Source organism: Herpailurus yagouaroundi, unplaced genomic scaffold (genome assembly GCF_014898765.1).
Source record: "Herpailurus yagouaroundi ecotype Mexico unplaced genomic scaffold, PumYag 205, whole genome shotgun sequence".
NCBI classification, from domain to species: domain Eukaryota; kingdom Metazoa; phylum Chordata; class Mammalia; order Carnivora; family Felidae; genus Herpailurus; species Herpailurus yagouaroundi.
This window is the reverse complement of record NW_024412436.1, coordinates 3,074,420-3,100,917: the sequence shown is the minus strand read 5'-3', so window position 1 is coordinate 3,100,917 and position 26,498 is coordinate 3,074,420. Positions and strand designations below refer to the sequence as shown.

General features: G+C 38.3%; 1 protein-coding gene across 1 annotated transcript in view; it reads right to left on the bottom strand.

Annotated features, from left to right (window-relative positions):
* KIFAP3 (kinesin associated protein 3) overlaps positions 1-7,665 on the bottom strand; it is a 177,713-nt gene extending 170,048 nt beyond the window's left edge. The window contains exons 1-2 of the mRNA XM_040451611.1: positions 7,551-7,665; positions 5,944-6,063 (exon numbers count right to left, since the gene is read on the bottom strand). Of these exons, the coding sequence (XP_040307545.1) occupies positions 5,944-6,023 (80 nt within the window). The 5' untranslated portion in view covers positions 6,024-6,063; positions 7,551-7,665. The remainder of the gene's footprint in view (positions 1-5,943; positions 6,064-7,550) is intronic.
* Positions 7,666-26,498: the final 18,833 nt, after the last annotated feature.

Sequence of the window (26,498 nt, the reverse complement as noted above, 5' to 3'; positions counted from 1 at the left end):
TACAAACACCAAAGAATAAGACTGCTCAGTTTATGGCAAATATATGAATAACTCTACAAAATTGGCAAACTGTTTTCCAAAGTGGCTGGGCCATTTTGCATTCCCACCAATGATGGAGGAGTTCAGATTGATCCACATTCTCACCAGCACTTGGTTTTGTCAAGGTTTTTTGTTTGTTTGTTTACTGTAATTATCCTACCAGGTGTGTAGCCATTTGATTGAAGTTGTATTTCCATGGTGATAAATGGTATGAGCATCTTTCCATGTTCTTATTTACCATTTGTGTACCATGTTTGAAGTCTCTGTTCAAATACTTTGTTCATTTTTATGGTTTTGCTACATTGGTCAAACTGATCAGGGATAGCAACAGACAGAGATGTAGAGAAATTATTGATTTATGAGATGAAAGGCCATAGTTGAGATTTTACAGGTATATATAAAAATGATAAGGAAACACTGTACATAAGTTTACACTGACAAATTCAACAACTTCAAATGGGCAAATACCTTGAAAGACACTTATAGACAAGAAGAAATAGAAAATGGTAACCCTATACTGTTAAAAATTTTGTAAATCTGAGTCTAGTTAACACACAATGTTATGTTAGTTTCAGGTGTATAACAGTGATTCTTCATGTCTGTAAGTTATGCTATCCTCACAAGTGTAGCTGCCATGTGTCACCATATAATGCTGTTACAATACGATATTATTTATTTGAATCTTTTTTTTCTTAGCTAAAGTTTTATCTATTTTGCTTATCTTTTCAAAAATCAGCTCATGGTTTTGTTGATTTAAAAAACGTTTTTTAAATGTTTATTTCTGGGAGAGGGAGCAAGACAGACAGAACATGAGCAGGGGAGGGGCAGAGAGAGAGGGAGACACAGAATCAGAAACAGACTCCAGGCTCTGAGCTGTCAGCACAGAGTCCGATGTGGGGCTTGAACCCACGGACAGTGAGATCATGACATGCCGAAGTCAGACACTTAATTGCTGAATCGACTGAACCACCCAGGTGCCCCTTTGTTGATTTTTTTTCTATTGTTTTATCTAGTCTTTATTTCTGCTTTGATCTTTGTTATTTTTTTTTCTTCTGTTCTCCTGTTTCTAGGTACTTGAGGTATAAGGTTAGGTTGTTTATTTGAGATTTTTCTTTTTTCCTGAAGTAGGCATTTATGAATATAAATTTCATTCTTAGTACTGCTTTTGTTGTATCCCATTCATTTTGGTATATTGTGTTTCTGTTTTCATTCGTTTCAAGATATTTTTTGATTTCCTTTTTGATTTCTTATTTGACCCATTAAGTTGTTCAGGACTGTGTTAATTTCCACATATTTGTGAATTTTCCAGCTTTCCTTCTGCTATTGATTTTTAATTTCATTACACTGTGAAGATACTAGATATGATTTCAGTCTTCTTAAGTTTATTAAGACTTGTTTTTTGACCTAACATGTGATCTATCCTGTGATCTATCATTCCTGGAGAATGAGACACGTGCACTTGAGAAGAATGTGTTCTCTGCTGTTGTCAGATGGAATGTTCTCTATGTATCTGTTAGGCCCATTTGGTCTATAGTGTTGTCCAAGTCTACTGTTTTCCTATTAATTTCGTCTGGATTTTCTATCCATTATTGAAAGTGGGGTACTGATATTTCCTACTATTATTGTATTGCTATTTCTCCTTTCATTTCTGTCAATATTTGCTTTCTATATTTAGGTGCTGTCATATTGGGTGCATATATATTTATAATTATATATTTTCCTGGTTGTCAGCAGGGCTTTATTCCTTTATGGAGGCTCTAGAGGAGAATCCATTTCTTTGTCTTTTTCAGCTTTTAGAGGCCATCCACATTCCTTTACTCATGGCCTCTGTTCTCCATCTTCAAAGCCAGCAACAGTGACCAAGTCCTTTTCAAACTACCATCTTGCTAGTCCGCCTTCTGTCATCACATCTCTCTTTCTTTCTTCTTTTTTTTTTTTTTACATTTATTTATTTTTGAGAGACAGAGAGACAGAGCACAAGTGGGGAGGGGCAGAGAGAGAAGGAGACAGATTCCGAAGCAGGCTCCAGTCTCTGAGCCATCAGCACAGAGCCCGATGTGGGGCCTGAACTCACAAACCACGAGATCATGACCCAAGCCGAAGTCGGACACCTAACTGACTGAGCAACCCAGGCGCCCCTGTCATCACATCTTTCTAAGACCACTGCCAGGAAAGGTTTCCCTAAAGAATTTTAAGGATTGTGTGGGCCCACCTGGATAATCCAATATAGTCTATCTTAAAAAAGTCCTTAACATTAGTTATGTCTGCCAAGTCCCTTTTGCATATAAGGTAATATATTTACAGGTTCCAGGGATTAGGATGCGGGTATTTTGGGGGGAGGACGAGAGCATTATCTTGCCTACCAAAACACCCACTATAATGGTTAATTTAAAACATCAGACAATACCAAATGTTGGCAAGAATATGGAGCAGTTAGAGTTCTACATTGCTTCTGAGGATGCAAAATGGCACAACCATTTTGGAAAACAATTTAGCAACCTCTTCAACAGTAAGCATATATCTACCACGTGACCCAGTAATTCCACTTCTAGATATTTACCCAAGAGAAATGAAAACATATGTCTACAGAAATGGGTGTCCACGAATGTTCATGGCTGTTTGCATAATAATACAAAACTGGAAACAACCCAAATGTCCATCAATATGTCGATTGATACAAATGGTGGGATATTCACATTATGGATATTACTCAGCATTAAAAAAAAAAAAAACCTAATTGCTGATATACACAGCAACATGAATAAATCTAAAAACATTATGGGGGTGCCTGGGTGGCTCAGTCAGTTAAGCATCCAACTTCAGCTCAGGTCATGATCTCATGGTTTGTGGGTTCAAGCCCCATGTCGGGCTCTGTGCTGATAGCTTAGAGCTTGGAGCATGTTTCAGACCCTGCCTCTCTCTCTCTCTCTCTCTCTCTCTCCCTCCCTCCCTCCCTCTCTCCCTCCCTCTCTCTCCCCCTCTCCCACTCATGCTCCGTCTCTCTGTCTCTAAAAAAATGAATAAATGTTAAAAAAATGTTTTTAAACATTATGATAAAAGAAACAGATGGTTTGATTCTGGCAAAGAAGCAAAAAGCAAACTGAGGGCAAAGCACAAGCTAACACCCTGCACCCACCCCACCCCCAGGTGGGGGTGACATGATATGGGTGACATTTCTCAAAGAAAAGAGAAAAACAAATGGTTAACTAATAGAGATCATAATCATTCAGGACACGAGTCTCCATCAGTTTACAACTGTCTTAATGATTAGCAAGAAAAATGCAATCTCCAGAAACCTATAGATTCAATTTCCGGGACTCTAAAGTCACCCTTGCCTCCATAGGAAAGAAAATCTTATATAATCAGTCACTCCTCACAACCCCAGTGCAGCTTTTTCTGCCTATGGGCCCTGTCTCCATACTATAATAAAAACACCTTTTTGCACTGAAAATGTCTCAAGAATTCTTTCTTGGCTGTTGGCTCCCAAACCCCACTTCAAACCACATCAATATCATGAATGAGAAATTCTTCAATATATATAGATTAAAAAAAAAAGGTAGATAAGTGATTGCTTGTGCCAGGCATAGAGGACAGACAGACTGAATCAGGATGGGGAACATTTGGGTTATTTATACATTTGTCAAAACCCATCAAACTGTAGACTTAAAATGCCTTTCCTTTACTGGATATCAATTATTCCTCAGTTTGGTTGTTTTAAAGGGTATAACAAACAAGGAAATTGGAAATTCATATTTAGATATAACATAATTAAATTACATAATTACAAAGATAAAAAGAAGATTTCAAATGCCATCACTGTTTTTAAATATATATATATATATATATATATATATATATATTAATTTAACCTTTCCCTCTTATTGCAACCCAGTGGATTATACATTTTTTGAGTGAAGAAACCAATCCCATTCAGCATGTGGAAACTGTGGTGATGGTTAAGAGCCTGAATTCGGAGTCAGAACTGGGTTAGAATATCTGATCCACCATTTATTTACTCTTTGACCGTGGGCAAGCTAAACATTATAAGCTACAATTCTCTCATCTATAAAATAAGAATGGTAATAGTTTATGTATTTTAGAGTTAATTATGATGTTAAATGAAGTAGCATACATAAATTTATAACAGGGTGATTATGGTAATGTTAATGATTGTTATTAGGTAAACTAGAGGTTCAAAAACCATATGTTCATTATTTGACTCTGAACACTTAAGCTGTGTCTTCTTCATTTAGAAAAATTGGGATAAATACCCAAAATGTAGATTAGGGTGAGTAGGGATGCCTGGGTGGCTCAGTCAGTTGAGCATCTGACTCTTGATTTCGGCCCAGGTCATGATCTCAGGGTCATGGGATAGAGCTCCGTATTGCTTAAGATTCCCTCTCTCTCTCTCTGTCTCTCTCCCTCCCTCTGCCCCTTGCCCCCACTCATGCTCCCTCTAAGAAAAAAAAAAAAAAGATTGGGTGAGTACAAAATGAGTTAATCTTGTAGACCATACAATTATATGAAAATCATTATTTCAGCTTCATCTTTAAATTGGTCAACTGCATTTTTAATACTATAGCAGCAGTGAGGCGTTTCAAAGTATTGAAGAAAGTGATTGCTACTTCTTGAGTCTTATCATTTAACATAGAAGAGAAGGAATACAAAGGTACATAAAGCTCTCTGTGACAGAACCATTTAAATGCAAATAACCCCAGTAATAAACCTGCATTCCAAGGATGGTTCCTGGAAGGCTTTGGAGCTATAACAGTTAGGCTGCCTTGCTTTGTAAGGCCTTCTTGTTACTGTCACAGTTTGCCCCAACAAGCAAAACTTCCTCCTGGAAGCTTTTCCTGAACTCCAGACTTAGTAAAGTGACTTCTTTGTTCTCTTACTGCATTTACTGTATATGAAGGGCATAATTTGTTTATGCTTCTATCTTTTCTAATAAGAGTGCTTAAAAAGGTATAAAATCATGGATTTCCAATTACATTTCTAATCATAGTGCTTGGCACATAGTCACAACTAATAAATGATAACTGCTACTGTATCAGATATAATTACAGCCTTCAAGGAGCCTGTAATCACCAGGTACGTAATCACCAGTTTACTTGTATGTAAACAAATAAATGCTGAACATATTAATGCTTGTCATAATGGCAGCATGAAACAAGTAGAATGTTGGCATAAAGGAGGGAATAACCCACTCATCATGGTGGATAGAGGTAGGGTGAGGCTCACAAAGGATGAAAAAAAATTTTAGCAGAGAGCATAATTGGGAAGGAGAAGGCAATAGTACATATAAAGACACAAAAGCTTGAAACATCAAGGGATGTTTTACTAACTGCAAATAGTTTGAGGTGTTTAGAGAATTAAGTTTGAGTAAGAGCAGTAAAAATAACTTTGAAAAAGCCAGCAGGGACAAGATGATGTAAGAGAATCATCTGGTGTAAGAGAATATGATATTTGGATATTTTCTGCAGGCATGGGGAGCCACAAAACTGTTTTTATTTTTAATATTTTTATTTATTTTTGAGAGACAGCAAGAGACAGAACATGAGTGGGAGAGGGGCAGAGAGGGAGGGAGATACAGAATCTGAAGCAGGCTCTAGGCTCTGAGCTGTCAGCACAGAGCCCAACGTGAGGCTTGAACTCACGAACCACGAGATCATCACCTGAGCTGAAGTCAGACGCTTAACCGACTGAGCCACCTAGGCTGCCTGAAACTATTTTATTATAGGAAAGTCATGTTGAAATTGATTGCTTTTGGCAATACTAATTGTTCTATATTTTACCACACAGCAACATAGGGCAGAGGTGAAGGAATTACATTTTTAGTCTCCAAATATGATGCTTTTAAATTTCCTGATATGCTTCAAGAGTCCATAGAAAGTCCTTTCTTACCTTGTGACTGCCTTTGGGATATCATCAAATGGCCATGGTGGTCCAAAGAGTCCACATCCACTGGCTATTAATGCAGCCATCTTCTCACTTTTCAAATTAATTTGAGCTCACAATGCACATCTTAGAGCAAAGAAGATTTCAATTAAAAAGGACCCTTTAAAATACATCCTCTTCTTAAGAGTGGTAACCTCTGTTTTCAACTGGTATGACATCAGACAATAACTATGACATCATTGGGTTGCTGCAAGGGCGAGGACAAGGACCCTCTAGGACAATAAATAATGACACTCTGTGCTTTTCTCCTTCCTCAGGTTCTCTTACAGCCTGAACCATACTTTGAGAAAATAGTTGTGTGGTATGTCAAGCTGGTGATTCTTAAAGACATGCAGTCAAATGAATACTGGGCACAGTGTAAGTGGAAGATGTGCGCATTTAGTCGTACATGATTCATTCACATACAAAACCCCAGTGTTTGTGAATTTACATATGTGAATGTATACATACATGTTCAATTGGAGGTTTCCTGCAAGAAAGCATAGCTGTTGTAGCATAGCTGTTGTTATGCTTTCGGAAAAATGCACATGGCATGGTGAGGAGGAAGATCTGAATATATTCATCCAGATTAGCTGCATTTATTAATTTAACCAAAATTTGTGAGAAGGCATTGCTTTAGACTTAAGTATGCAGAAATGAATAGATGTAGCTCCTGACTTGAAGAATTGTACTAAATCCAGTAGGGATACACATAGGGTGAATAAATGAAATTCAAATACATTCTGTGGTAGAGCTATTATGTACCTCTGTAGAAATCAAGACGATTATGGAATCATTAATCAGGCATTTAATGCCGCTTCCAAACAAGGCATTTAAGAATTGAGGCTATAGGGGCGCCTGGGTGGCTCAGTCGGTTAAGCGTCCGACTTCGGCTCAGGTCAGGATCTCACGGTCCATGAGTTCGAGCCCCATGTCGGGCTCTGCGCTGACTGCTCAGAGCCTGGAGCCTGTTTCAGATTCTATGTCTCCCTCTCTCTCTGACCCTCCCCCATTCATGCTCTGTCTCTCTCTGTCTCAAAAATAAATAAATGTTTAAAAAAAATTCAAAAAAAAAAAAAAAGAATTGAGGCTATAAAGTGAATGAAATACAGACCTTACCCTAAAGGAGGAGTTCAAAGTCTATGAATAGGCAATCAGAGAACAAGTAATTGGTGTCTCAGCCATATTTCCCACACACCTACACCCCAAGTCAAGTTTTAATTGGTTTTGTTTTCTTTTTCTGGATCCTGTTGTTTCAAACCACCTTACCCATTAATTTTGTTCTTATAAGTAGATGACACACCATCTCTTTTCAACTTATTGCTTCAATTCATAATCTCTCACAGTGAAACAAGTTCTGTGCGAGTTGTAGATATTAAGTGCATCCAATCTCTCATTCTGTACACATTTGTTTAGTGCATATTATGTGTTCCAGGCACTATTCGAGTTAAAGTAGAAGTCCCAACAGGGTAAATTCAGGCAATGGCTATATTAGCAACCAGATGTTTCCTCCGAAGTCTTAGTAGCAGAAAACGTATAGAGCTGTAAAGTGTACGACAACTACCACCACATACCTCTGCTGAAATGAGTTGAAAGCTATTTGGTCCCCAAGGAGTGCTCTCTCTTCCTCACCTCTTTAAGAAAGGTATTGCCGTAACATAAATGTGACATACCCTCCGGGTCATTAAGAACAGAACCAGAACTTCCAGTTCATTCCAAGTCAGTTCCTAGCAACAAGGAGTTAGCAATAATATCTTTGAAGTTGGGTGAGAAATGAATTTGTGCTTCTAGGGTCAAAATATACTATGTCTCAGTGGGTGACATAGTCCCATAAGTAGGGGGCTGACATTAAATCACATGTTACTTGACTTTAAAGCTTTTAACTTTGGGGCGCCTGGGTGGCTCAGTCGGTTAAGCGTCCGACTTCAGATCAGGTCAGGATCTCGCAGTGCGTGAGTTCGAGCCCCGCGTCGGGCTCTGTGCTGACGGCTCAGAGCCTGGAGCCTGTTTCCGATTCTGTGTCTCCCTCTCTCTCTGCCCCTCCCCCGTTCATGCTCTGTCTCTCTCTGTCTCAAAAATAAATAAACGTTAAAAAAAAATTGATAAAGCTTTTAACTTTGATTTTTCTTTTCTTCCATTTCTTTTCCCTTCTCTTCCCCCCCCTCCTATTTTTTCCTCCCTTCTTTCCCTCCTTCCTTTCTTTCTTTTCATGTGTAGACAGCACATGTGGCATAAAAACAACCACATTGGAAACAGAATTGTATCTGATTTTGAACATTTCCTACCAAATCTGTCTCTCTTCAGTGTAGACTTTGCTGTATCAGGAGACAGAGTAGGTATATATCAACAACCCTGAGAAATGGTTGCAATGAGGTCAGATTCTTTCCTGTGTGTGTTAGTGACAAAACAGCTTTAATTAATTAATTAATTAATTATTTGTGACAAAAACAGATTTAAAACTCATTTCATGTTAGCTCATCTTTCAGTACCTTGTCCAGGTTGCCCTTTTGGTTTTTTTCTTCAAAGAGGGAGGGGTGAGAAATAAGATGATCCTATTCCAAACTTGACAAGTTGTAAAATATTTCTCTCAAATCAGTCTTCTTTCTGCGTTTCCCCCTCATTGGGATGGTAACTGCTTTTTCTTTCCAAAATGAGTCAGGTGAGGATGTCAACATTGCTCTGAATAAAATATGCTAGTATGCCATCACAAAAACAAAACAAAGTTGAAACAAAGTAGGGAAAACGCTGCTTGTCCACTTCCCTAAATTGTTCTCCTTGGAGCATGGTGATATGCATTTCTTTTTGAATCATTTCGTTGATATTAAACCAGGCCCTTGTGCTTTCTAAGCAACAGAAATTGACAAGAGGCCAAATGGACGTTTCATTCAAGGCTTTATTGGGGCTTTTGCTTGAGCACAGGGGAGGCAGAACAAAGCAAGAATCCTCAGGCTGACTCTCCCAGGAAAGGTAGAGTTTTTTAAAAGAAACTTGGGTGGAAAAGGGTGATACCTAAGCAAGTAGAAATGGGGATTTATCAGCACCTGTGTATTTTTTTTAATGTTTATTTTTGAGAGAGACAGAGAGTGTGAGTGGGGGAGGAGCAGAGAGAGAGGGAGACACAGAATCTGAAGCAGGCTCCAGGCTCTGAGCTGTCAGTACAGAGCCCGGTGTGGGGCTCCAACCCATGTACTGTGAGATCATGACCTAAGCTGAAGTCTGATGCCTGACTGACTGAGCCACTCAGGGGCCCCAGTACCTGTGCATTTAAAGGAAAGGTCATGTTTCTTCATGTTAATTGCACCTGTAATTAACATGTTAAACCTCTGCCCTGGGTGTGATTTTTCCTATTATAATGAGGGGAAAAGTCAGTGAAAGTTCAGCACTGGGGTCCACCTGGGTGCAGACTGGTTTAATGTGTCTTGCCTACTCTCCATAGTAAGCATCCTCCCAAGGACATAGAGTTTTAGGTGTTTGCTTGTTTGTTTGTTTCCCTGGTGGAGGCAGCCAAAGAATGCTGGATTTGTGGTCAGGGTTGAGGGGACCCGAGTCTAGTCCCTTTTTTCTTATCCTCACTGAACTCTGTCAGCTAATCAGCTGACCAAGTTGACAAGCTGATGGAAATTCCTCCATGTGAACTAAGGAAACATTAACAAACATTTTTAGTAAGATTGATTTTATTTTACTTTATTAAAATATTTCCATGGTTCCCAGAATACCTTTTGTTTATAGACCTTCAGATTTGGGGCCAGGATTGATTCTAAGATTATTCTGTTGCCTATACATTTGAGTTATAATATCATTAAAATTGAATAAATCTGAAAAACTTTGGAAGTTCAACTCTATCAATTAAAGAAACTCATATTCTACTTTTTTGTTTTGCTGGTTCATTAACTCAGAGCAAAGAAAAAACAAAACAGGCCACAGGAAATGCTCTCAGCAAATGAGTTTTGAAATACTACTTATAGACAAGGAGAGAAATCATCAAATAAATTGAAAATTACTCTTAAACTTTGTCATAAAGTAGTAGGTTTTGTGTTTAATTTTTTGCATGTAGGCCATTAGGGTGAAGACTATATAGAAACTGGGGCTTTTGCATCTTTTTTCTATTAAATAATACTGTCCCTTGTGGAAAGAGTAGTCAAGGAGAGGAAGATTGGATGATTGTCCTTTATTTACTTCCACCTTAGTAAACATTTATTTTGTTTCAGTTCTATTGGTTTCTACTGGCTCAAAGGTAAATTTGTTCTATTGCATTAAAAAACTATGCAGGGGCACCTGAGTGGCTCAGTCGGTTGAGCATCCAACTTCAGCTCAGGTCATGATCTCACGGTTCGTGAGTTCGAGCCCCACATCGGGCTCTGTGCTGACAGCTCAGAGCCTGGAGCCTGTTTCGGATTCTGTGTCTCCCTCTTTCTCTGACGCTCGCCCGCTTGCTTTCACTCTGTCTCTCTCAGAAATAAACATTAAAAATTAAAAAAAAACCAACTATGCAGTCATATGTAGAGAAGGGGGATGAATATTGAGGACATCGGTCCTAACAGAAACACAATTATAAGAGGGAAAATTATATTTTACAGATGAGGAAGTAGAGATAGTTGGTATAAGTGAGCAGAGCTCAGACGAGTTTCATAAAATTTTCCTTTTTTATTTTTACCTTTTTTATTATAAAGTAACACAGATATAGACAGCTGTATGAGTCAGGTGCAGACCTTAGTGAATTATTGTATGGCAAACACCCTTGTAATCAGATGGAGATACAGAACTTTTCCAGCCACCTCAGAAGCTCCTCCCAACATCAGCCCCTTTCTTGCCTCCAAAGGTACTCATTATCCTGACTGTGACAGCAGCCACATCCTTGCGTGTGCATCCCTAGATACTGCAGTTAGATTTTGCCCATTTTTAACAACTTGATATGTCTCTTAAGTCTCTGTTTAAATTTACATATTTTTATTCTATCCCCTTCTTTTCCTTACATTATAGCTATTGAGGAGACAGCAGATTTTTACCTCTAGATTTTCCACGTTCTGGATTTGCTGAGCACATACTTATGATGGAGTCTAGTCTCTTTCTCCTGAAAAAATATATTTTGTACTAATTTGCAGCTAAATCCAGAGGCTTGATCAAACTCATGCCGGACTCCTTTGGCAAGATAATAAGTGGTGTTGTATTATTTACTCAAGGAACACAGTGCCTGCTGTTCACTTCTTTTTGCTGTCAGTAACCCCCAGTGCTCAATGCTACCAGTGTCTTTTCAATGTCTTTGTAGTCACTTTGGTTGCTTGAAGCTCATGCTTGAGTATATTTCTTAGGAAGGGCTCATGGTGAATTGCCTGTTGATAACAGTTGTCTGTGCTTTTTGTACTTGAAGTTCAATATTACCGGATACAAATCTAGCAGGGGAGGGCCAGAGAGAGAAGGGGAGAGAATCTTAAGCAGGTTTCATGCCCATCATGGGGCTCGATCTCACAACTGTGAGATGTTGACCTGAGCTGAAAGAGTCGGGTGCTTACCCAACTGAGCCACCCAGGTGCCCCTCGATGCTATCTTTCTAATGTGATTTGGAAGGATCACCCAAAAAATTATGCTGCCACTACCATCATTCTAGAGTATGCTCCAGGGAATCTGAAGCCCAAGGAGATAAAGTTATTTGTCCAAGATCACACAACTAGCGGCTGAAGATGGACGTATACGTAAAGCATCTTGATAATGCCAGGTACAGATAATCTGCCTGACGCATGCTCTTTCCTTCCTTCTTTCCTTCTTCCCCTCTTCTTCCCAGCCTTCTTCCTTTCCTTCCTTTCTCCAATTCTCCTCATTCCCTCCAGAGCCTATATTTAAAACCAGTGATTTCTGACTTCAAAGCCTCTGCAAGCTCATTTAATGTGCTATGCATCTACCCCATAATGTGAAGTCGCTAGAGCTTGTCAACAAATTTAAACAAAATTAACTTTACTAAAACCTATAGTCATCTTGCTCTAAAGAACACTTTCCACTATGTTTTTATGCTCACATTCTTTTCAAATGGAATCTACAAATGTTAGATTCTTTGACACATGCCTCATGAAAATTGGTTTGTTAGAAGTAAATTGGTCCCCTTATTTTAATTAATCCATTTATAGAGATTTTATATAATCCTTTAAAAGCCTTCTTTCTTATCTTCTACTACAGGCCTAGGAAACTACATTTGATTAGGAGTCAATGAAATCTGAATCTGAAAAACCTTGATTTCACTTTCAAATTTACAGAATTTCACAGAATTTAAAGAGATTTTTTTAAATTAACATTTCTTTTTAAAAAAAGAGATTTTTAAAAATTTCACAGAATTTAAAGAGATTTTAAACTTGGCCAAAGTTGAACATTCCGCTTTTGAAAAATCTTCTAAAAGATCAATTTTGAATAGAAAGTTATGCAGCTCTCAGACACAGGTCCCTAAAATTCTAAGCTCCATTGGTTAGGGTGCTTGTCTACTGATGATACTTGACTGAAACAGATTCATTCAAAAATTGAATGCCCCATGAAGGCTCCCAAAGAATTTACACTGTATACTCTGTCATATAAACATTCCAACTTACTAATTCTCCATAATCCTCTATGTAAAGCCAATCAGTAATTAGATCGTGGGGAGCAGAGTTTTGCTTCAGGTATGAAATCACCACACAAGTCCTAAGGGATTTATAGCTCTATTTTAAGCTAGCGCTTTTATAAAATCCTGTTCCAGTTTTTGGCTCTGTAATGGATTTCCCAGGTTGGTGATACACCACACAGAAAACACCGTTTCCTTATTTTTCTTTCCTTGAACTTCCTGCTCTTACTGTGCAGGCTTAGTTCATACTGTTTGAATTTACTTATTGTGGTTTGCATAAAATTACCATTCACTCATCTACACATAGTAGATAATGGTTATTTGCCTATAAATCTAACAGGTACTGAGTTTTATTTACCCTCCTGCTCTGTGGGCACTCTCTGAACAAACCGGCAGTTGTTCTTGAAACATTTTCCATTTTTATGAGATTTGGACCTGTTTCTCCTTGTTGCTTTGTGTGCTTTTTAGCAGCTTGAGGCTCCTTCTTTCATGGTGTTTACTCTGGAGCTGGTGTGAACAGAGGCCCTTGGAAATGGTAGAGTGTTAATATCCTGGAGTGTGTCCTGCTACATGTAAAAGATCGCGTCGCTAGGCTGCCGGGAGCTGCAGCGGAAGCCGGGCTTTCACAACATGTGCAGATACACTCACAGTCATGAACGGTCACACACCTACGCTCACTCTCTCACGCTCTCCGACTGCGCATGTGCAGAAACGGTCCAGGAAACCCGACTCCACGTTCATCGGGATGTTGCTTTGCATTCATTCTCAGAATATTTGGAGCCTCGCGTGTGTTTCTCATTAATGCTCATGTTTGATTGTCCTAAGTAATTTTTTTTTAAGTTAAATCAACCTGAATCAAAAACTGTCACTTTGCTTTAAAGGAGCACAATTAGCTTGCTCTGTGGGCACAAAAAGCAAAGAAAGAAAGAAATGAAATATCTGTGTTTCTTTACATGTGTTTCCATAAATGAGAGTGGCAGTAAGACACGGGAGTACATTTGAGGTTCAGGGGATTTTAAGGAGCTTTTGAACAAATCAAGCACAAAGTAGCATTACTTATACAAAGAAACTCATTCAAAACAGAGCTTGTTAACGGAATGTGGTTTAAAATCATGTGTTTTAAATAGATCTTCAGAACTGAAAGTTACTGGGCCAGAGACTGAGAGGTAATATAAGCTGATAGCTGAATATAGTAACTATAAATTTGGAGGTGCATTGTTTCACCCCAATCATATGCAGGATAACGTACTTGGGCCTGAATGACTTCATAAATTTCCCAAAATGCAGTTTTTGAATCTACTTCTGTTTTGCCTAACTACATAGGGGCTCTCCCCAATCTCAGCTTGGTAATGCTGTGCCCCTTTTAGGACAACAGGGAGAAAAAGCTACCTGTCTATCTGTCTATCTATCTAATCTGAACCTAAGTGGCTAAATCAAGTGTTTTAAGATCCAGATATCAGTTTCATGTTGCCTTCTGACTCTTAATTATTCTTTCAGTTCACTCTTTCATTCTACATATTTTAAAGTGTTTTTTATATTAATCTTTTTTTTTTTTTTTAATTTTCTATATTTGACATCTTGGGTGGCTTGGGGAGGGATTGCCCTCCAGAGGCTATCTAGTTCCTAGAGATAGCAAACGCCTGGCTTATGAGCACGCCTTTCATATGCAAACCAACCAATCATAGCTCATACCTCCAATCCCCTCCATTTTCAAATTTTCACACACCAGGCCAGTAGTCTCCCTGCCCTAAATCACCCCAGGGCCATGTACTAGACAACGAGGGACCACCCTACCCACTGAAATTATTCAGTCTATCCAATCCTAAACTTATGCAATGTACTTACCCTGCTTCACTCATTCCTTCCCTCAAACCCCTAATTTTCCCTTTTTTCCTTCTGCCTCCTGACAGATCCAAGTGCTTCTCCATGTGGCTCTGCAAGCCATGAGAGTTGAGATTTGTAGATAATAAACCGTCTTTTCAATGGTAGTCATCTTCGGATCTGTCGACCCGCCATACCTGATCTAAACAAATCCTGGGTACATTTTCATACCCTTTGGCACCCATTCCTGTTGTAGACTCCAGGCTTCTCTCTAGCTCTTTTTGTTTCCTATTACTAAAGAACTTTCTGACTGTGGACCATGGCTACAGCTATTAGACACTTCTTTTCAGTGAGGGACCCTCTTGTAAAACTCCTGTTCCAGGGAAGCTCCTTGAATGACGGACGGTTAGGCATCAGCCTGCCCCTGGCTTTTGTGGTAAAGGTACTCCGTTCTGCCAGGCATAACCCAATCTCCACTGCTGCCTCAGGGGTGGAGTAGAGTACATTTGTGATGTGCTTCTCCTGCTGCACCTGCCCTAGGCTCTGCCGTCATCTCAAACCACAACCAGCCTTATGTCCTTCATTCATCCCAACTTCAGATCCCAATCCTCCCATGAAATATAAGAGCCTTCTGCCCAATCGTCCAGGCTCGTTTCTGTTCTTTCTTATATACTTTCTCCACCATCTCCACCCAACCATCTTTCTACTATCTAGTCAAAGTTGTACCAGTACTTCAATCTTCTATGAAATCTCCAATAATGCCCTCTTCCTTGCATTTGACTGTATTGAATTGAACATTTTATTATTTGTTGTCTTCTTCTATTTTGTGTGCATTTTTCTTATCTAGTTGGGTTACTAGCTTTTAAAATACTTGTAAAAAAACCTGAACTGTAAAAAAAAAAGCTTGAAATTTGACAGAGGACTTGAGCATATTACTTACAAGTTGTATTAGTCTGCTTGGACTTCCACAACAAAATCCCACAGGCTGGGTGACTTAAACAGCAGACATTAATTTTCTCAGAGTTCTAGAGGCTAGAATTCCCAGATCAAGGTCAGGTAATGTGGGTTCCTATAAGCCAACTCTTCTTGGCTTATAAACATCCACCTCTCACTGAATCCTCTCATGGCCTTTCCAAGATGCTCTCATACGTAAAGAGAGAGAAAGACAGTTCTCTGGCATCTGTTCTTCTAAGGACACCACTCTCACCAAGATCAGGGCTCTTTCCAATGATCTAACTTAACCTAATCCCTTTCCTAGAGGCCCCATCTCCAAATACAGACAGAGATCTGGTGCTTCAAACATATGAATCGTAAGGGGACAGAAGTCAAGTGACTATGACCATATCTTTACATTTAAAAAGAAAGATAATACTACTCAAGATTTCTGCCCAAAGTCTACCAAAGGGCTGGACCACGTTAAGTGTTCAGAATATAAATCTTAATTTTTTTTTTTCAACGTTTATTTATTTTTGGGACAGAGAGAGACAGAGCATGAACGGGGGAAGGGCAGAGAGAGAGGGAGACACAGAATCGGAAACAGGCTCCAGGCTCTGAGCCATCAGCCCAGAGCCTGACGCGGGGCTCGAACTCACGGACTGCGAGATCGTGACCTGGCTGAAGTCGGACGCTTAACCGACTGCGCCACCCAGGCGCCCCCAGAATATAAATCTTAAATAAAGAATTAAATTCTGTGTATTTATCAAATTGATATAGCAGAACAAGAAGTAAATTTGTCACCTGAGATTCTGGAATTAACTTTTCTGGCTTTTAGTGTTCGGTATGGAGAGCTGGATATTGGATACATAGGAGAGCTACTAGAAAGCCTTCACATGTTCACAGCTGGTTCTTTCCATTGCTACTACACACAGGATGAAATAGTCTATGGTGTAAAATTCTCCTCCTCTCCAAAAGGAAAATTTTAAGAATACTTCAGAGAGAATCATCTTGTTCATTGTATTATCAATCTAGCATCACATTCCAGCATGAAAATCCCAGAATTCTAGCAGAAATATGGAGAGGCCATTTAAAATCACACATCATAGCTGTAGAGGCCAGTTTTTTTTTTTTTCCATTTGGAATTTAGGACTCTTTTTTAGTAAGCTCCACCCTGTCCTTCCCAGGTTGATTAGACTTTGTGTCTTATACTCTTCCCAAAGAAACTCAAATTCCTTTTGGTGAGTATTAGGCAAAAAATTCAATTCAAGTTAAAATTGCCTCCCCAGGCCACTCTCTAGAATTTCAAGTTAGTCATTCAGTCCATCATGGTTCCTAAATCATGGATCTTTTGAAATAATATTTCCTGGGTGCTGCCACCTGTTATTACAAGCACTTCTTTTGATTTACCCCTAACTTTCTTCTTGTTCTTACCTTCTTTCTGCTTTATTCCACATTGTCACCATGCCCAAGAAAAACATATATTCTCTTCTTTAAGAATTCTCTCGTATGAACTACTTTTCTCAGTTAATGGAATCACTTTTGATTCCTTCTACTTTCACATCCCACAGATGTAACTGATCACTGAATCATGAAGATTCTCTCTCTTAAACACTTCCAAATTCATTCATCCATTCAACAAGGATTTCTTGAGAACCTTGTATGTGCCAGGCTATATAGGGGCTTGATGGTGAATGAGAGGGGCCCAGTCCCCACCCTCATTGGTTTTAGAGTCTAGTGGGCAATGAGTTTTCACTCCCTGGGAAAGTGCTAGGCTGAACTCCCCATAGAAGCGATGTCAGGGCACAGAGAGAGTAGCAAGTACAAAAGAAGCGATGTCTATTAGCGAAATGGAACTGACTTCAGCAATTAGAAGTGACTTCTAGATGGTTGCCTCACCTCTAACTGATCTTATATTTGCTGATAAATCTTTCTTTTTTTAAATTTTTTGATGTTTATTTATTTTTGAGAGCGAGAAAGACAGAGCGTGAGTGGGGAAGGGTCAGAGAGAGAGAGGGAGACACAGAACCTGAAATAGGCTCCAGGCCCTGAGCTGTCAGCACATAGCCAGATGCAGGACTTGCACTCATGGACTACGAGCTGAGCTGAAGCTGAAGCTCATGACCTGAGCTGAAGTCAGACACTTAACCAACTGAGCCACCCAGGTGCCCTAAACCTTTCTTTCTAAACACAGACTTTATGACATGCTTGTTTAGGAGCTACTGTTAAATTTCCATTACCTACAGAAGAGCTAAACTCAGCATATCATATATAACCCTGTGTGGGATACCTGTAGCCATTCCACATTAGCTGGGGAAGTGCTCAAATAAAAATACACTTTGAACTTCCATGAATTTTCTTCTTCCTCCTATATTTGTTCACCTGATGAACTCATTTTAGATTCAGCTTTAATGTCATCATTATGAAAACTTTCCTAACCCTTCAATTTCTCAAGTAAAATTAACTGATTTTTTTGTCTGATTTTGTAGCTTGTCACAAGCGCATATTGTTCCCGTGACTGCCTCTTTGTCCAGACTATATATTTTTGAGCCGTCAGACTATTTTATTTTTGTTATTTTTCTAGCTCTGAAAATGGCACCGAACACATCAGAGGTCTTCCGCAAATACATCCTCAATTAAGTTAATAAAGAGTGAATTCGACTCTTTTCTCTCTTCACTAGGATCAATGCACTCAACTCCTTTTTGTTTGGTTTTTCTCCTTCTCATTTGCAGAAATCATTTATTCCAAGAAACCTCTTTAATAACAGTTGAACTACTTGTGGAGTGCACTGTTGAGTTAATAGGAGAATGATCAATCTTTAGTAAAGCTGGGCTACAATGACATACATTTTCCTATGCAGGTAATAACATCTTGATATTGATTCTTGAAATATAAAATGATATTGTCATTTGACTTTTTCAATTGTTGGTTTTTTTTCTTCCTTTTTTTTTTTTTTCAACGTTCACTCATTTTTGGGACAGAGAGAGACAGAGCATGAACGGGGGAGGGGCAGAGAGAGAGGGAGACACAGAATCTGAAACAGGCTCCAGGCTCTGAGCCATCAGCCCAGAGCCTGACGCGAGCCTGACGCGGGGCTCGAACTCACGGACCGCGAGATCGTGACCTGGCTGAAGTCGGACGCTCAACCGACTGCGCCACCCAGACGCCCCTCAATTGTTGTTTTTTAAAATTTTTTCCCATGCTAACTAGCTTAATACAAATTTAAATAAATAAATAAATAAGTATAACGTTGAGTTTGATTCTGTTGAAGTGTTGACCAACAAATTTGCAGGTCAAAATGTAAGGACCACCATAATAAAACTTATATTATTGGCAAACAGAGAGTAATCTGAATTCTTCCATGTTTTAGGATCTCCCATATTCAAACTACCTATCTAGGACTTGATAATACAGAAAAAACCCACCCTGCATATTGTTCTTTATACAAAGGATGCTGTTTTACAGGTGTGCATTTGCTTATGCTGTGTTCTCTACCTAGAATATTCCTTGCCACTCTCATTCTTTTAAAGAACTGCTCTTTAAGAAGTAGCTTTATTATTGCCTCCTCTATGAACCATTGCCCAAGCCTCCTGACAGGGTTAAAGTAAGTATCCACAGAACCCTGTTTTTATTTTTATCAGAGCACATTCTGTATTATATTGGAATTATTTTTTTACCATCTATTTTTCCCAATTAAGTGCAAACTCTTCAAAGAAAGGATCCATGTTTTATTAATTTAGTTTATTTTAGTGTTCCTGATATACAGTAGGTAGTCAGTAAATGTTTATTTACTTTATTGAAATTTGATGATTAATATATTGTATATACCAAGTGTATTTTGGGGGCTGGCACACATCCAATGTCTTCATGTTTTTCCAGCAGGTCTCTTTCATGGTTAAGAATATGTGTCTTAAAGCAGGAAAGACTATCCAATGGAAAAAAGACAGTCTCTTTAACAAATGGTGCTGGGAGAACTGGACAGCAACATGCAGAAGGTTGAAACTAGACCACTTTCTCACACCATTCACAAAAATAAACTCAAAATGGATAAAGGACCTAAATGTGAGACAGGAAACCATCAAAACCCTAGAGGAGAAAGCAGGAAAAGACCTCTTTGACCTCAGCCGTAGCGATTTCTTACTTGACACATCCCCAAAGGCAAGGGAATTAAAAGCAAAAATGAACTACTGGGACCTTATGAAGATAAAAAGCTCTGCACAGCAAAGGAAACAACCAACAAAACTAAAAGGCAACCAGTGGAATGGGAAAAGATATTTGCAAATGACATATCAGACAAAGGGCTAGTATCCAAAATCTATAAAGAGCTCACCAAACTCCACACCCGAAAAACAAATAATCCAGTGAAGAAATGGGCAGAAAACATGAATAGACACTTCTCTAAAGAAGACATCCGGATGGCCAACAGGCACATGAAAAGATGCTCAACGTTGCTCCTCATCAGGAATATACAGATCAAAACCACACTCAGATATCACCTCACGCCAGTCAGAGTGGCCAAAATGAACAAATCAGGAGACTATAGATGCTGGAGAGGATGTGGAGAAACGGGAACCCTCTTGCACTGTTGGTGGGAATGCAAACTGGTGCAGCCGCTCTGGAAAACAGTGTGGAGGTTCCTCAAAAAATTAAAAATAGACCTACCCTATGACCCAGCAATAGCACTGCTAAGAATTGACTCAAGGGATACAGGAGTACTGATGCATAGGGGCACTTGTACCCCAATGTTTATAGCAGCACTCTCAACAATAGCCGAATTATGGAAAGAGCCTAAATGTCCATCAACTGATGAATGGATAAAGAAATTGTGGTTTATATACACAATGGAGTACTACGTGGCAATGAGAAAGAATGAAATATGGCCCTTTGTAGCAACATGGATGGAACTGGAGAGTGTTATGCTAAGTGAAATAAGCCATACAGAAAAAGACAGATACCATATGGTTTCACTCTTATGTGGATCCTGAGAAACTAACAGAAACCCATGGGGGAGGTGAAGGAAAAAAAAAAGAGGTTAGAGTGGAAGAGAGCCAAAGCATAAGAGACTCTTAAAAACTGAGAACAAATTGAGGGTTGATGGGGGGTGGGAGGGAGAGTGGGTGATGGGTATTGAGGAGGGCACCTTTTGGGATGAGCACTGGGTGTTGTATGGAAACAAATTTGACAATATGCTTCATATATTGAAAAAAAAAAAGAATATGTGTCTTACAGGGGCCACCTGGGTGGCTCAGTCGGTTGAATGCCCAACTCTTGATTTTAGCTCAGGTCATGATCTCACTGTTTGTGGGATCAAGCCCCACGTCAGACTCTACATTGACAGTGTGCAACTCCTTGGGCATCTCTCTCTCTCTCTCTCTCTCTCTCTCTCTCTCTGCCTCTACACTCTTTGTCTCTCTTTCTCAAAATAAACTTAAAAAAAGGAATATGTATCTTCCAGTAGTTAATATCAAGATGTTAATGAGGAATATAACAAAAGAATGAATTGTATAATTTTAGGAACCAAGGCATCTCAGTAGAGGAAATCTATTTTGGTGGACATGAGACTTTCTAGTTCTTGTTAAATTATGCTAAGTAAGCCACTACCTCCTATTGCTTTTTACTGCTACCTTTAAGCAATTTTGGAACTCCACAGATCAGTTCACTGTGAGTTTTTCCCACATGACCAAACCTCCCAAATGACCAAATCCAATTTGGAGAAATTCTGGCTAAAAATAATCAAAAGGTTCCTTTTAAGTGAGCTAACCAGCATTTCTCTGATGTATCCAGCAGGAATGTGACATTTTGATTTATTGATCTCTTCAGTGTTTACTCTTTAGGATACTGGTTAATGACGGCACGTTATTTCTGCACCAGCTCTGCAAACCCAAATCCCAGCATAGTAATTGGACTTGTATACATTAAATGCCACTTGAAGACCTTTCTAATCTGGCTTCTCATTACCTCCTCTGTCTACCCACCACATATTCTCTTTTCGAGTCATATAAGAGTGTTTCTTCGGTACTCTATAACTTAGCTCATATAGTTTGCTTTCCCTGGATTTCTCTTCCCTTGCTTATTCTCTTTAAAATTCTGACTCATTTTCAGTGCCACTTGTCCTAGGAAAATAGTCATTGCTTCTCAAAATAAAATGAATTGCTCCTTCTTCTCCCCTAGCACTTTTATCTTGATTATAGAATTTATTACAGTGTTATAGTGTTATAGCTTGATGCATCCTTGTCTGCACCACATATTTTGAATTCTTTGAGATAAAGGGTTTTATCTTTCACATACTTTTTTTTTCTTCTTCTCAGCTATTTCAGTTCCTAGAAACCTAGAGCAGTTTGCCTCAATGGAGGCTTGTAGTAAGAAGTAATATCAGTAAATTAATGAACCAGCATATCCTGGACACTAAAACCAGGTTATATAATTAGAATAAATATTTCTTTTTGAGCTTTAGAATTGCATTAGTCTTGTTGTTTTTTGTTGTTGTTGTTGTTGTTGTTTTTTTATGTTCATGGCATTAGCAAAGTGAACTGTGTATATTACTATAACATAGAATGATGCTAATCATCCAAGCTAGAGTCTCAGTGGCAATAGAGAAAATTCAGGGATTAAATGGATGGTTGGTTGACTGACCTAAGGATTCCTTAACCTCTGAAAGCAAGTGATACCTGTGATATTCATTGCTAGCCAATGCAGAAACTTATAGGCAAAGTAGATGCTGACCATGGTGCTGAAGAGTTAAATTGCATAGGATGATCTCAGCCATATGGTCTTACACAATATAAAATTAAATCAGTGCCAGTCTAGTGCAATTTTATTTCATACATTATATTTTAACATGTGCCTATATATAATGCTATCAATGCCCACGCCACTTACCATTTCTAACTAGTGTTTCTTAACACAGAGTAGATTGAAGTAAATCATTCCTGAATCTTTTCATTTTTCTTCAGAGGCTTAAAATGTGAGTGTAGTTATCCATCATACTCTTATCACAGCTAATTGTGGAAGGACTGTAGATGACTTCATAAAATTAAGGCTTAGCCAAGAAAATCATGATACAGGTATCCATAAGCATGAGAGGCAGGGAACTTCATTGAGGAAAATCAGATTTACTGTGTAGACTGATATTCATCCTCAAATCTACTTGTTGGATAACTTTTTACTTTCAGACATACTTTTAATACTTGTAGTAAGAAGTAAGGAAAGCTGCTTAGAGTAGGAAAGTTCTGAATTAAGTGGACCTGATGTTATTAACCTTGAAAAAAATTAAACATTTTTTTCTATTATGTTAACTTTACTTGTGGATGAATATTTTCATATGAGCATGTAGCTTGGGCCTAAATGGAAATGCAGTGTGGAAGTATTGAAATGTCACTATATATATTTCTTCCAAAGTCTGTTTAGGTGAAGATCATTGGATAATAGTATCTGAATGTAGAAGAGAAGAAATAAAAAAACAATCTTTCAAGCACTGTTGCCAAAGCATTTTAAAGGAGAATATCTAAAGCCACATTTTAAGGTTTTTTGTTCTGTTCTTTTGTCTTACTTATCTCACCTGATTCCTGAAAGAGTGTATTGAGATAATGAATATAAACACATTTTATGAACTAAAACTTCCTGTGCAAATGGAAGATTTTGTTATTACTATTTTAAATTGGGTCTGGATTCTAAGCCTTTTCAGCTTTTATCCTAGTCTTGAACTAGAATGTAGAGACCCTGGATAGTATGTGAAGACTTCCTCAGGGAGAAAATGCCTGAAGAAAAAATTAAAGGAATAGATCACCAGATCTTTGACCTTGACAAATATTTGTTCTCAAAATTGATCTGCCTGACAAAGCACCTATCTTGGAGGGGCAGGTGTTACTTTCCTAACTTCCTTTTTCACAGATGTTTTGTTTCTTTTTTCTCATGTCCCAATATAGATATCATATTCAGCATAATATTATGATTCAGGCTTTTTTGGGTTAAACAAATCTCTATGGCTCCAATCAATAGGACAATGTGAAATGTTAATATAATATTGAGTAAATGGTTCCTTCTGGATAACAGCTGCATCTGCAAATAAAATTTCCGCTTTTTTGCTTTCAACAAAATGGAAGGAAGTTAAACATTAGCTAATATCTAATTAAAAATAACTTTTGGGGGGCGCCTGGGTGGCTCAGTCAGTTGAGCGTCCGACTTCAGCTCAGGTCACAATCTCACGGTTTGTGAGTTCGAGCCCCCCGTCGGGCTCTGGGCTGATGGCTCAGAGCCCAGAGCCTCCGATCCTGTGTCTCCCTCTCTCTCTGCCCCTCCCCCATTCATGCTCTGTCTCTCTCTGTCTCAAAAATAAATAAACATTAAACAAAATTAAAAATAACTTTTGGTAATAGGTCATATGGGATTTTTGATATAGAAGATAAGTATAAATAAATATATAGCTATAGTGTAATAAAACTTCTATTCCCATACCATAAGAACTGTTTCTCAGTGTCTACACATATTAAAATAAATTGTAATAGCATTTATGATCATTCCTGTTTCATTTTAGTTATAAATTATTTATCTACAGATATATTAAGTAATTGAAAAATGAAGCTCAACCTATCTTATTAAAAGATGGCTTTCCAATAAAAATTTTATTTTCTTTAAAAATTATTTACTGAATCTGAACAATACTTATGTTTTGACTTCTTAATTTTGGAATGCCTAGGGTTTTTGGTATTTTTTCTCTGTCCATACTCAGTTCTTTCTCATTCCATCTACTCTCTGGACTTTAAATTCTACATGTATGCTGATAACTCCCAAATTTATATCTCTAACCTACCTTATGAACTCCAGAATTATGAATCCAACTACTTCCTTAACATCTCCACTTATATATCTGACATCTTAAAGTCCTGAGGTTTTCTCAAAACTTGCACTACTCACAGTCTTTTCCATTAGTTATGGGATACTTCATCTTCCCAGTAGTTTGGACCCCAAACTTTTAATTTATTCTTGATTCTTTATTTTACATCTCACATCCAGTCTGTTGAGAAACTCTATTAGCTTTACCTTTAAACTATATCTGGAATCTGATGGCTTCTCACTGCTCCAGTGCTAACAACTTGGCTTGAATCTCCAAGATATCTTATCTGAGTTAATGCGGTAGTCTCCTAACTGGTAGCCTGAATTCACACTTGTCATCTTATAGTCTATTTTCAATCAGCAGTCAGATCATCTTGTTAAAACAGTTGTATTATGTTATTCCTCTCATAATCCTGGAAAGGTAACTGTGATAGTTAATTTTATGTGTCAACTTGGCTGCGTCACAGTGCCCAGATACTTGGTCAAAAATTATTCTAGATATTTCTGTGAGGGTGTTTTTCAATGACATTAACATTTAAACTAATGGACTTTGAGTAAAGCAGATTGCTCTCCATAATGTGGGCATGCCTCATCCAATCAGCTGAAGGCCTGAATAGAAAAGACTGACCTCTGCCAGCAAATAGCCTTAGGATTGGGGCTGCGACACTGACTTTTCCCTGTGTTTCCAGCCTTGCTGACCAACCCTGCAGATTTTGGACTTCGCAGTTTCCATAACTGAATGAGCCAATTGCTCTAAATCAGTATCTATCTATCTATCTATCTATCTATCTATCTATCTATCATCCCATTAGTTTTGTTTCTCTGGGGAATCCTGACTAATAAAGTAAAATTTTATAAGATTTTCATTTTTTACCATATGGATATCCAATTATTCCAGAACCATTTGTTTTGGTGCACTTGTAAAAACCACTGGACTCTACATGTGTGAGTCTATTTCAGGTTTCCATTCTGTTCTATTCTCTTTCATTTTGCCAATAACACACTGTCTTGATTACTGTAGCTTAAAAAAGTTGCCATATATATATGGCTCTCTCTCTCTCTCTCTCTCTCTCTCTGTATATGTATATGTATATGTATATATATACATATATATATTCTTTTTTAATTACTATTTTATTTCATTTTAATTCCAGCATAGTTAACATACCATGCTATATTAATTTCGGGTATACAGTATAGTGATTCAACAATTCCATACATTACCCAGTGCTCAGCACAACAAGGGCACTCCTTATCCCCATTTCCTATTTCCTAAATGTGAGACCTGAAACCATAAAAATCCTTGAAATAGCACAGGCAGTAATTTCTCTGACATCAACCATAGGAACATTTTTCTGGATATGTCTCCTGAGGCAAGGGAAATAAAATAAAAAATAAATTATTGGGACTCAATCAAAATTAAAAGCTTCTACAGAGGAAAGCAAACAACAAAAAGTCAACCTACTGAATGGCAGAAGATATTTGCAAATGACATATCTGATAAAGGGCAGTATCCAAAATATATAAAGAAATACAACACAACACCCCCAAAACAAATACTCCAATTAAAACGTGGGCAGGAGGAATGAATCGACATTTCTCCAAAGAAGACATCCAGATGGCCAACAGACACATGAAAAGATGCTCAATATCACTCATCATCAGAGAAATGCAAATCAAAATTATGATGAGATATCACTTCAGACCTGTCAGAATGGCTAAAATAAAAAACATAGGAAACATGTGTTGGCAAGGATATAGAGAATAAGAAACCTCTTGTACTGTTGGTGGAAAGAAAAGTTTTGAAACCGAGTGGTATGAGTTCTTCAACATTTTTCTTTGTTTTCAAGATCTTTTCGACTATTCTAATGTCCTTAGATTTTCGTATACATATTATAGTCAGCTTATCTATATCTATCTATCTATCTATCTATCTATCTATCTATCTATCTATCTCTATCTATCGCCTTCTGGGATTTTTTAAAGTTTATTTATTTTTGAGAGAGAGAGAGAGGGAGAGAGAGAGAGAGAACAAAATCAGGGAAGGGGCAGAGAGGAGAGAGAATCCCAAGCAGGCTCTGCACTGTCAGCACAGAGCCGATCATGGGAGATCATGACCTGATATCTGAAACCATGATCTGAGCCGAAACCATGATCATGACCTGAACTAGAAACCAAGAGTCAGATGCTTAACCGACTGAGCCACCCAGGCACCCCACCTTCTGGGATTTTGAGTGGAATTGCATTGAACCTAAATCAATATGGTGATGACGATGGGAATGGATTGACAAATGCCCTGCATTTGATGTATCTTCATGTAGGTCTACTTTAGTTTCTTTCAGCAGTGTTTTA